This window comes from Boleophthalmus pectinirostris, unplaced genomic scaffold (assembly GCF_026225935.1).
Source record: "Boleophthalmus pectinirostris isolate CB_2022bp ecotype Guang Dong unplaced genomic scaffold, ASM2622593v1 HiC_scaffold_3, whole genome shotgun sequence".
Lineage (NCBI taxonomy): Eukaryota > Metazoa > Chordata > Actinopteri > Gobiiformes > Gobiidae > Boleophthalmus > Boleophthalmus pectinirostris.
Genome location: NW_026571299.1, coordinates 35,912,921 through 35,926,172, shown reverse-complemented (window position 1 = coordinate 35,926,172; position 13,252 = coordinate 35,912,921). Strand labels below are relative to the sequence as shown.

Sequence of the window (13,252 nt, the reverse complement as noted above, 5' to 3'; positions counted from 1 at the left end):
AACGCGATAGAAATAGCAGCTATCCTTTGGTTGAACCCGGTCCCCATACAAGAGCTGGGAGAATGAGAAAGCCTGTCGAGCCGCACCTCTCGAACGTGGAGGCTGGGTATTCCACAGAGAATACTGAACGCCTCATTATAGTGTGAAATTTATTTGTCTAACCGTTGCTCAAAGGCACAGGGGAAGAAAAAATACACCGTCCAGAGTTTTTGAGTTCATTTACAAGCTGTAGAGCTGTCTCCCTGGGCAAAAGGAAAGCACGGGCGTCGCACAATTAATCTAGACCTAGACCCCGTCCCCATCATGCAGAATGTCAGATTATCTCATGCAGTATTTGACAACTCTGGAATAAAACATTAAAGGTGGAACTTTTCTGGAGGAGGGCCTGGAGATTTCATTGATTTGCCTTGAATATTCCAGTGTGTGGCGTTAAAACAAATTCACTCTCCATGGAGGCAAGCAGGAGATGCAGCTAGGCCAGTTTACAGGTCATATCTGTGGAGAAGTGACCTTGTTCACAAAGTAATGTTTGAGCACTACCAACACTGCGATGAAGGGAATGCATGCTAGATAAGTTTAACATCAATCATGGAAACACTCCAGACAACGCAATAACTTCTTCATGGTAGCGTACCACCAGAATAGTTCCACAGTGCATCTTTACATTATTATTTATACGCATATGCACATTTCAAACAACTTTTTTTCATAAATGAGTAAATGTTATGTATTCCCACTAAAGAAGAGTGCTAGGGACGAGAGATTGACTTACTGAATACTTACGCAGTGTGAAAATCAGGTCTCTCAGCTTTAATAAGGTTAAAATGAAGAAAAGCAGCATTCTGCAATAACATGTGGACAGCTTGTTTACAAAGATCAATGTGCTTAGTCTACACAAATAAGCTCTAAGCGTATTTGTCTCAAGTATTGACCTTCTCAGCTGATTTGCATTTGTGATTCTGTGCAGCAAACCAGCGATGCACTAAAAACTTCTAAATAACTTCAGTGCTACAGCCAGTCTGCTATAGAGTTGAAAATATTCTAGACCGAACTGTAATAAAACTAGAAATATAAGCAGCCAACCAAATCTCATCCACCTGTATTTAAGTCATGAAGACGCAGCAGGTGATCGAGCAAAGAAAACACAGGTTGCAGGCTCTCAACAGGGAATGAGATTGACTTTACCCTATGGAAGTCTTGGAAGTCTTGGAAGTCTTGGAAGTCTGAGCTCAATTTCCAGCAACTTCCTATGGGGATAATGGCGGAAATATTTGCAACGCCAGCTAAACATTAGAGCTGACAGTAGTGCGTTGATGTCTAAACATTTTGAAATTAAAATCCAAAAGAAAATAATTTATACGCAGTCGGTTGTTGACTTAACTCAGCAGTGGACAAACTGTGTAAGCTTTTTTTGTTGTTTTATTTAGCGTGCAGATGTCGAGAAGATTCACAGTTGATTCGAGTACACTTTGCAGCCCTATGGTGTTGTGTACTTTCAGATTCTAAATCACTTTGATAAGTAGGTAATAAAGACTCTGAGCATTCATCTTAGTGACACCAAACAGACGTACAGATTTAGTGTGAGCTCTGAGTCATGGTGCCAGCCTAGCACATCGCACTGATATACAGCAGCAGAGATAAGACTGGATTTACTGGCTTCAACTGTTTGGGCACTGCGCACTTTCAAAAGTACTTCACCAACTATCTGCTACACTTTGCAGTCCTTCCAGTGCCCAGCTTTTCATTTGAGATTTATGAAACTTATAGAAAATGACCAGTTGGCGTTTTATATCAATATGGTCAAGTAATAAGCTAAATTGAAATGCAAAAGATTATAATGGACCCATGTGTGAGGTTCAGTATTATATACAGATATATATATCAGCATAACTGTCTGTCAGAAAATAACAGAGATATTAACACAAAGAATCTCAGAAGGCAGAATTCAGGGTTTTTACTCGCGGCGAGGGACAGTGGCGGTGTTACAGCTCCCGAAGAACCACCGTCCAACGTCATGTATTTATTGAATCACGCAGGTTACAAGAATGAACGGGTGGTTACATTTTTCTATCACAGTAAAAAACACAGAGAATAAAGGTGTGTATTGTGTGTGTGTGTGTGTGTGTGTGCCAGCTGCTGAGGTGTAAGCGAGGGATGTGCGTAGGGAGGACTGTCCTTGCAGAAGATAACAGTGAATGAGAAGTTGGTCTTCCTGTGAGAAATACACTTTGAGAAATACCGTTTGATAATAATAATAAGACAAAGAAGCATCTATACAGCATTTGAAAAACTTTTTAACACTGTCTTGGCAAAGTTTGGCTAGCACAATGAGTACTTACTAGTCCCAAGTTTCCTATATGTCCTATGTCCTAAATATATTGACATAGTACAATCATTGTGTAAATGCAGTATAGAGAGAGGGGCAAACGATAATCATACCATCAACCTTGCAGGACCTTCTCTTGAAAGTAGCTCTTTTTCAAATGTATTTTTTGTTTTCATTGCTGTTATTTTGTTCTGAGCTTTCAGCTATAGTGTATAGTATAGGAAAGCCCTAAGAGCCTTAACAGGTGAATTCCTGAGCTCCACATGTCCTTGTTAACATCAGTCTTCCACACATATGCTGTTTTCTCTCCCATACCTCTGGCCCATGCAGCTGTTTAATACTAAATCAAGTGAAATCCACCACATCTCTGTAGTGTGATGTTTCTTATTTTAGAATCCATTATCATGTTCCAGCATTAGGGAGAAGTACCTATTCTATGATTTACAGCACTAGAGCAAAGTCATTGAGGGGGCAGTTACGGGGCTGTGTAAGTGGAACCAACTGTCGAAAGATTTAAAGGTGAACTGTGTAACTTTTCTGATGGGGGGTCCGCCTCCTCCTTGTCTCCGAGTGGTTCAATGTGTGGCATTATACTTATTGATCTCTTTTATTCCATTACATGTTTTTTTTTCTCTCAAAAATGCCTTGAGGAACGTGCTTCCCTACTGTGCGCCGGATTACTTTTCCTGCACATCTGACTTGTAACTTTGCTTGGTGTCTGCATGGAGGGTTTACGATACGTTTAATGCCATAGTGTGAAACATTCCAGGAAAGTTACAAAGTGCATCATTAAAGGTTTTTTGGAGAGGTCCGCAACCTGTTTGTCTCCACGGAGATGTTAATAGTTTGGTTTTGGTATTAAACTAATCTATCTTGCATTTATTCAACTACAGGTGTTCAAATCCTCAAAAAAACATCCATCCTTTCTGTGAGTGGAGTCTAACCTACAATTTGGCAATTCTCCATGAAGATTCATAAGTTTATTCCCATACTGTGGAACATTCTAGGCACATCTCCGCAGAGACAAGCAAGTGACGGACCCTCCAGCAGTTACACAGGACACCTTTAAACTAACTCAACAACATAACAGCAATGAACATTATATTAGCACAAAAGAGCACAGTTGGACATGCCACAAAGTCATGACACAAGATCTGTTTCTTGAAATTGCACACTGACCCCACCCAAGTGTTAACTGTAAACTAACAAGCGCAGCACCCATGCACCATATGCTGCTAATGTAAGGAATTGTTCGGCTCTTCTTTAACTTACAAGCAAGGATAACAGCTCTGAAATAGGTCAACGGCGCACAACACAAGACGCCAGAGTTTTCGCGCAGTGTTGACCGACTTGTAATACATCATCAGAGGAAACAGGGTCAGTGATACTCGAGAGGGATTCCTGCCTTTTGCACGAAGCGCCAATTGTTTCACATCCTTTAACTAGACAGATGCTTGATCCATCAGCTTCCTTTAGCCACGGGACAGACGAGAATCCTCAAACGGGACAAAGCCATGGCTGCGTCCCTGATGACAGAGAGGAGAGGCCCATATGGAAGCCCTGCTATACTGCGCTCTCATTCGCCTATGTAAAAGAAGCCAGGCCTATGCACAAGTTTATCAGGGGCTTAAGCGATGGCAGTTGTCAAGCAGCTCTCACGCAGAACAACAATAGATATGATTCATGAGAAGCACTAATCATCTTCAACTCTTACCGTGGAATTTGTACCATTCAGAGGGTAATCTTTTAAATGAACTGTTATCACGTACGTTCACTACACAAATCAAGCAGAGAATGAGCTAAAATGTCACTGTCATTTGTATTATCTCTCTCCTTTGAGATTTCAAAATCAAACACAAACTACCGAAACTTACATCTGGAAAGACTTAATAAGTCCACTCCAAATGAAACAGAAAATGCAGCAACGTTCTTGTAGATGTGTAAATGCAAGGAGCAGCAACTTAAAAGTGTAAAAACCTTCAGTTTGTTGGAGGGGGATATGAGCACCTACCCAGGCTGGCGCCACCTAGTGCCTCCACTTAATTTCATTTCTCTCTAGCGACTTGGTCAGGAATCAGAATACACTAGAAGGTTCGCAAAAACCCCAGAAGTGCGAGTTCGGGCACCAGCCAATCAGCGAAGAGCCATATATTCTGTGTTGGCAACGATTCCTGAGATTGAGGATTTAAAGCACGAAAGCAGGAAGCAGGAAAGAGAATGTTCGATGAATTTTATTAAGGGGAAAGACGTTATTGCCCTTCTTCCTATGGGACTTGGGGAAAGCTTAATATACCAGTTCACCCTGTTAGTAGTGCATTACACACGTCACAGCCAAATAGCAGTGATTGGTTAAATAAAAAAAGTACCCGCCTACCGTTGAGCGAAAGAATCCTTATTCTGCGAGGTCAGACAGTTTCTAAGAAGTGAAACTGGCTGATGAATCAGGCTAATGAGCGTCTCGGCTGGCAACCAATTTGTGTACTGTGGTCCAAAGCAAGAAAGAAATTATTTGACAAAGACTTTTTGCCAAAATGCTATCTAAAATAATAGAAATAGAAATGTAGAAATGTTGGTTGGGATTCCAGCTAAGTTCTTTAACAAATTCCATCCACTTAGCAATGTTTTTGTCATACAGAGAACATCAACTGTTATACTGTTATAGAAAAAGCAAAACAACAATTATTAATGAGATGTAATTTGACACCTCAAGCAGGAACAGTACTACTACAACAGGTAATCCAACAAGGTACCATTTAGGAGAATTATCCAGCACAAGGTTAAAACTACAACAGACAGTTTGAAAATGTACAGCGAGTCACAGAGGTTAGAGCGTGTGAGAGCGCTCTGGTAGTAAGGGTCTGAATCCACCATGTGCAAAACATGTGAAAAACATTTACAGGCTTAACAGGCCGTGATCCTACCATTCAAAGAGATTTACAAGTTCACAGGTCACATTATCACATCTGCATATTACAAATAATCAAGTGTGAAGGATTATTCCACGCAGGCTTAGATGGTGCATGATAAATGGATCATACTTTGGAGACTCATTTTTTTAACTGCAGTCTTACAACTTGTATCTCTTGAGGGTTTGCCAAAGCTTTTTCTTCCCAGTTTGATTGTAAAACCAAGAGGGATGGAAAAGAGGCACCTGCGTGGACACACTGAAAAGCCATCACAGCCGGGGCTCTTCCTGGAGCTTCTGTGAACAAACCGACTTGTCTTATAGCCCTCCTTCTGGTCTCCAGCTGTCCGAAACATCCTTCTAAGGTGACAACTATCTAAAACGTATTACCCGCTTTTATTTGGCTCTAAAAAGATCAGTATGCAAATAGGGGCTGTTATCTTTTATCCCGAAATTGAGTCATGTTGTCTGCATAACCATTTACCCGGCAAATGTGGCAATAATGAACATCTGTTGAGGCAATAACGCACAGCTAAACATTCATAACACAGGCATTAATCTAAGAAAATAAGTAGGGCTTTTACTTTCACATAACATAGTGTAGAAACCCATTATTTCTGACATTTCTCTCTCTCTCCTTCGCTTGTTATTACAGCTCAATGCAAAGCTGCCTTCATCTCTGTTTGCTTACAGCGTCAAAGCCTTGAGGGGTGCGTTTGTTTTGTTTTGCTTTGCGTCTCGTTCCGGCGCAGAGGACAGTCATTGGCGAGGCAGTTACCCCACGTGCGCTGTAAGTCAATTAGAGCTGCCATTATAAGACAGAAGTACCAGGGGAAATAAAGGTGCGGTGCAACACTGATTTGCAGCCCCCTCAACCTCTCCAGACGAAGCACTGGTAATAACTGTGGGTTTGTTTTCTACTCCTGTCTCCTCCCTGCTTGTTTCAATGCAATCATTCAATCTGGACTGTCTGATTCACCTTCACACCCCAGCCCCTTAACTGTCTTGAGCTACATGCACAGTTTATCTGATGCATAGGGATTATATGGGTGTTTTTCCTCTTTCCTAATCCTAACAGTGCCAACTTAGCCCCAGGGTTTTCAAGACCATGATCGACCTATACATAGTTTTATTGCACTTTTTTTTTTTTTCCAGGATTGCCTTTGTGCATTTGCATTTGTACTAGGTTTTTCCTTGTGAACATATTTAAAGATATCAAGAATAAATCAACAGTGTAGCCGGAAGGTCTTAAAAGTCTTAAAAAGGTCTTAAATTTCATGTTCCTAAATTACGGCCTTAAAAAGTCTTAAATTATGTTATCCAAGTGTTATTTTTTTCACAAAGGTCTTAAATTTCATTAGCCTATTATTTTTTTTTTTTTGTTTACTCAACCAGGCTGCAGTGCGATGTTAAATGGAGGGAGGGTAAAAAAAAAGTGAGATAATGTAACATGAATCAACGTCTAATTTGGAGTATGCGAAAACAATACTTTGTTTTTCGGCGCCGGCGGCAATAAAGTAAACAATCAGTTTCGTCTACACTGCCCAAGATGCAAAACTCTGGTCAGATCTGCTCACATCGCGTACGGGTTTTCGTCACATACATCACCACCGAGCGTCACCACTGACCCACCATACCCAATCCCAATTCCACACACTTTTGCGGAACCGTATGCACGCAAATTTCCTCCCAAAAATGCTTGTCTAAACAGGGAATAAAAAGCGAAGACGCTACGCCACTTTTGTGTCTTCTGTTAGGACCGTCATATAAACATAGCTTTAGATTCTAGATATAGCACCGGTAGTTGGTTGGTCATTATTAGAATTAGACCCGGTGTTTTTACCCTGCATAATGGGTGCAATGTTGGTCTTAATTTTTATTTAAGTGGTCTTAAAAAGGTCTTTAAAACATCTTAAATTTGAGGTAGTCAAACCTGGGGATACCCCGATCAAGCAACATATAAAAATAATTATGTGACGGCAAGTTTTGTCCCAGCACGAAGTCAAATCAGCACTACTAGACCTGGGGAGAGGTGAGCGAAGGCAAGTTTAATGCCATGCTGGAACATTTTGGGCAAAGCAATAACATCTCAATGGAGACAAGCTGGTGGCAGATCTCCTGTCAAAATAGACCACATTTTGCAACTTTACATTTAAAAGTATGTGTTTAAAAATGAATAATTTTAGTTTTGAGCAAACAAATGGGGTTGCTAAAGTGAAGTCAGAGGACTGAGGGCTTAGGACACAGCTCTAATATTTTACGCTGATGTCGTACTGTATTTGTTTAAGTTTAAATGCTGGAGTACTATTTTTACAAGCAATGAAACTAATTAGTTTTGCCCTTGGGAATATTTTACCCACCACATTTGAGTCTGCTGTTCAGCGCTCTCATCATTTGCCACAAATCAGAACATAAACGTAAATAGACAATTTTCTGTGTAAATGCAGCAATCAGCAAATGTTTAACTAGGGAAGCTGTTATCGTCAGTGACAGGATAGTCTCTGTCTGGATTTTTATTGCTCTGTGAGATGGGCTGCTGAATTTACAATAGCATGGAATTACATGATCCTGTTACTGTGAGAAACACAAGGGCATTGTTAAAAGGGTCGATTTCATTTGTGAGCATCTCGTCAAACCATGAAGGCTGGTTATCATTTTGAATGTAGTATCAAGAGCAAATGGGAACCAAGATATATTAGCACAATGCAATGCATTTTAAGGTCTAACAATGAACAGAATGTGGGCTATATTACAGCATAGATATAATACAGTTGAATTTATTGAACATTACTGACTATGGATCTACATAAACACAATAATGACAAGAACGATAGATGCAGTAAGTTGTTTCATATCCAACAATGTTTGAGTTACTGAGGAAATAAGCATTTTAATGTTCATAACTGTATAATAGCTCATTCTATGTCACTCACACACGCACATGACAGTAAAAACTGATCCATGCAGAAATGAACAGTAATGTCTGGGACATATTATTTTGGGAATTATTAGGAATTAGATCTATTTTCCATGCCTCAACTAAAACTGTGTGTGGTTGTCAAACTCTTTGCCTTCACTGAGAGCAAACTTCATCTTTCTTGTAAGACAGTTACACTGAAAAGCTGCTGCAATTTGATGTAAGCACTAGTTCTAGTATCAATATTGTGACACATTTCATGACAGCGTAATTATTTGCTGGGATCCCCGCCAAGACTTTAATTGTTACATACGTAATTACACGTTTAGATGAAGAGATGTTAGAACAAAGCAGTAGTTCCCACATTAATATTGCCCTACAAATACTCCCTTTCATTTTGCCTGTCTTCTTAGCTCCATAATCCCGCTATGAAAGAGGATATCTGCCCAAAACCACGACAGGCACCTCTCACAAACCAATTCATTACAATATGGGCTAACCAAGATGCATCTCTCATGGATGACTTAATTATCCAACTACTGGCACTTGAAAAGCAGGCCCTGACCACACTTTTAACCAATGATATATCATCTTACAGTGCACAGAAAGATGTCGACAGTGCTGCAGTCAATCAGAAGAGGGTTATTAAGCAGAAAATAGAAAATATTTTTAAAAAAGGAAATAAAGAGTAAAAAATATAAAGAGTTTTTACAGAACAACAAGATGAAAAGTGCATATTGTTGAGAGTGGTAATGTAACGTAATAAAATATAAGTATACTATTATTACTGAGATTAAAGTAGTACTCGATATTGATAGTAAGTTAATTTTAGTATTCACTTACTGCAATTACTAATGAACATGGTGGTACTAGTAGCAATTAACTACTGATAAAAAAGTGTAGCAAAGAAACAGTATTTTATTTTCTGCTTTAAGATAAAATATCTTGTCTAATCTTTTCGCATTTAGAGAAACTGGTGGGGAAAATGTATTCTCTGTTTTGGTGCAACCTTTGTGAGAACTGTAAGGAGTCATAACATTTCCATCTGTGCATAGCATTCTGGTGCGATCCACAGCAGCAATCTCAGATAATGCATTCTCCTCATACAGCTTTAATGTGCGCTCCAGCGTCACATGATGAGGGGAAACAGCATGAAGAGGAGCACAGTCCAAACCTCACATACTGTACCTGTTTCGGAAAAATGCTTATAAGACACACTTTAATCCATGAGTTCTTGTAAATCGAGAAGTGAAAAGTTGGAAAGTCAATATGAAGGAGTACTATCTTCTTTGCCATTTATCAGAGCATTACCTAATTAAAACAGCGTCTTTGGTTCAGAGCACTTTTCCAATTCAGATAAGAAATACATTTACTCGACAAAAATTACTCAAATGACAGTTTCTGATATGTTTTTAATTTTTAGATGTAGACTTATATCATTCTATGAAGGTTTCTGGTACATATTAAACAGTTTAAACACTGAGATTGTTGCTAGGGATTGAACCCACAACCTTCATGCTAATATTGATAAGTGCTGTGTTTCCTGCTATTGTATAACCCAACAGCTCTTAATCAAAACCAAATATCTATTTTTTTCTATGATCTAGTTATTTTGCATTAAACAGAGACATATGCTGGATTATTCAGTATCTGCACTATAGTTACAATGAGAAAAATGGCTTTAACGTTTAGGTTGTCCCTACTGTGTATGTCAAAGGTATGTCTTACCATATGATGAGTTCATATTTATTAATCACAACCATCATCACTGATTTTACCTTTGACCTCTGAGTGTAGAGCTAAAGAAAAAAAAATTTAAAAAAAGGTGGTCTGAGACAATGTATTTAGGTAAATCTTTTGCCATCAAAAACATGAAGTATGTTAGTGTGTTGAATAAGAAATTGTGAAAGTTTCAAGTTTGCATTTTGTCCCATTTCAGTGGACCAAATAAAACAGATGTTATGAAACTGTTTTTTGGTCTTACCTCAACTTTGAAAAAATACGCAGATATTTTTTTTGTGTTTGTAGATCAGCAGTGTGTAATGCAGAGTAGTATACACAGCATACTGCAGGCCTCGTACTTCTTATTAGCATGTATTCCTATAGGAGGAGCAGCCTGTTTCCTCATTACCAGTCAAGAGAATAGGGCTGGCTGTGTTTGTGGAGCAGCACCCGGCATGTTTCTCCTCCCTGCTCACCACACACACACACACACACACACACACACATACACACACGTGCGCAAAGGGGAAGTGTTGTAATTACAGCCCCACGTACAAGAGACAGCCATCAGACACACAGGTGGGTGGTTTGTTGTTCAGGGCTCCAACAGCACGACTCCAGTCTGCAGGCTACCCTAGCTCACACTGCTCCAAATGATGAGGATCCCAGTGCACGTTGACCAAATGCCACCTGCCACAGCCCTGCTAGCATACAACACCATGTCTGCGGCATTGATGTTCTGAAAAGCCCGCATCGATTTGCCTGCGCGAGGTGAAAATTGATAGGAAGATGGAGGCAATTTTGAAAAATATCCTCTTTGTTCGCTTGCATGGAAGAAGGCATTTCACCAACAGATTAGCAGTGAAATTTGCTGGCTTGAAAATTGCGTTTCATATGTTTTCTTTATCTGAAAAAGCACACTGCTCTATACAACTAAACTGACATGTTTGTAATAATTTGCCAACTTTTCGCAGCATAAATTTTCCATCAAAGTAAGTTGTGTGGTAAGAGACAGAACACAACAAACATATTCAAATAGTAATAAAGAGGAATATAAAATTAGAAACCTCAAAAAGATGTTTCCTGTCACCAAGCACTTTGATCAGAAATACAAACCGCTCACTGTCAAGTTGAGATTTGTGACCGAACACCTGCACTGACGCCCACCCTCCCTTTTATATGGCAGCATGAAAGAACTGTCCTGATTCCCAACATGAATGCAGCACTACATTCTCTGATCAGACCTTGACAAAAATTATCATTTGAATTGCTATATTCAGCAATGTTTTTCTGTTGTGCACAAACTGGAAAAATGGCAATGACATTTAAATGTAAATCAGGTAAAATATATATTTCCACAGAAAGGATCAGCATAAGCGTTTTCAATATGTATAGAGCTATTTGAAGCATCACATAATAGGAGCTGAATAGAACTTAAATCAGTTTTGAGTTGAGAAAGCCTTGTGGGATGTGATTGTGTTTGGATAAGCATTAACCATGACATATTTTATTTAAAGCTGTACTGGTGGGGGGGTAACTGCCCGCTTGTCTCCATGGAGATGTCATTTTTTTGTCTGAAATTTTTCACAGAAAGACATTAACTGTATCTATCTTGCATTTATTGCGTAAACAATACAGGCATTTTTCCAATAATTGGGTTTACCTCCAAACAGATCTGGCCAGAAACCTGGCCTGATGCTATTGCCTGCTTGTCTCCAAGGAGATACAAACATTTAATGCCATATTGTGGAAAATTCAGTCGACATCTCAGTGGGGACAAGCAGCTGGCAGACCTTCCATCAGAGATATTCCATAGTGCACGTTTAAAGAATAAATTAAAAAAAATACCTCTGCAAACAGTTCCATTCTCGACGGCCTCGTTCCCAGCTTTGCACATGCAACGGCCGATCGGTACCATCCACTCTCCGTCTCCATTGCAGTACAGTTTAATGGGCACGTCCACCTCCTCCGCATTAGGGATGCAGACACCTCTCGCTGCCACTAGGGATGTACTCTCTGCTCCTGATAACGTCTCCTGGAACAAAGCCCCGTTTGTGATGATCCGAGGGCACTTCCGGTAAAAGACGCGTACAGCTATGAGCGACATACACCCGCCATAGTCCTGGAATGCGAGGTAGAAGCCATTTTTGGAAACTGGACCAAAACTCCGAACCTCCGTGTTTATTTTCATCACTCTGCCCCCTAAGTCGACTTGGGAGAAGCTCTCGTCTGCTGCGATGGTGTCCACTTTGATCCAGGGGTTTTCCATCCAAGGAGGGGAGTGTCTGGTGGCAGTGTCCGAGTCAGATTCATAGTAATAGAGGTTAAATGTTTCTTTACAGGAGCCTGGGACATTGGGGATGCTACTGCAGTCCCGTACGGAGAACTTCATCTCCACGTGGATACGCTGGGCACCTCTCCGTCGGATGTACTTGGTGCGTACCCAGTTGTTCTGGTTGGAGTCAAAAACGTTGCAGACTTGGTACGTCCGGATGGTGTTCATGTTCTCATCATAACCACTCACCTCCTCCCACTGTGGAAGAGGAAAGACAACAGAGGAATTAGAAATACTACTGACAAAGCAATTTGACAGTAAACATTGACTTAAATACTGCAGAGAACTTGTAAAGCTGGCATTTAATCTCTTGCGCAGTCTTGTTAATGTGATAGTGCATGTGTTTTATTGGATTTTTTATTAGACACTTTCACTGAACCCATGTTATTGCTATTGTTACTAACACTACAGTTATATGGAATTGGGATGTATTATTTTGCAGCTTTCAAGAAACCAATTTTGTTGAAAAGCTCTGCCTTTTTCATATCACTGTGTGTGTATTTGTTACTTTAAACTGACATTTTCACCCCAAATACTGTGTATAAATAAATACATCATATAAAAATTAAAAATACATACACAGTTGGCTATTTTCTACTTTCCAACTTGCAGTAGCACAATTATCACAGATCTCCATTCCGCATGCATAAAGTATAGATTTACATATGCCTGTCAAGTCAAATTTTCACTAATATATTTGATGATGAGTTTTCTAACCACAGTTTTCTTTTTCACACCAGTGAATATGGTGCAAAACCACTCAACCACAGAATGCACCAAGGTCAAAGCCACACAGTCACATGAAAAGAATAACTTTTAGACTGTTTACTTTGTACCTATGTAAATAAGCAGGTGTTACATCTGGTGTTTTTGCCTTTGCTCATAAACTACACTGCACGCTGTGTTTTCCACCCAACACAGAGGTCATAACCTTGACCTCTCCGTCTCAGCCAAGAAAGAAAGTCTGTTCTTAACCCCCATGAGACACTTTGAATCAGCTGTGGCCCCCTGCGCTCCACCTCTATTCACTCTTCACTACACCGCTGA

General features: G+C 39.9%; 1 protein-coding gene across 1 annotated transcript in view; it reads right to left on the bottom strand.

Annotated features, from left to right (window-relative positions):
* Window positions 1-13,252, bottom strand: part of ephb2b (eph receptor B2b) — a 133,212-nt gene that overhangs the window by 58,260 nt on the left and 61,700 nt on the right. Inside the window, exon 3 of the mRNA XM_055160561.1 lies at window positions 11,719-12,403. Coding sequence (XP_055016536.1) covers window positions 11,719-12,403 — 685 coding nt within the window. The remainder of the gene's footprint in view (window positions 1-11,718; window positions 12,404-13,252) is intronic.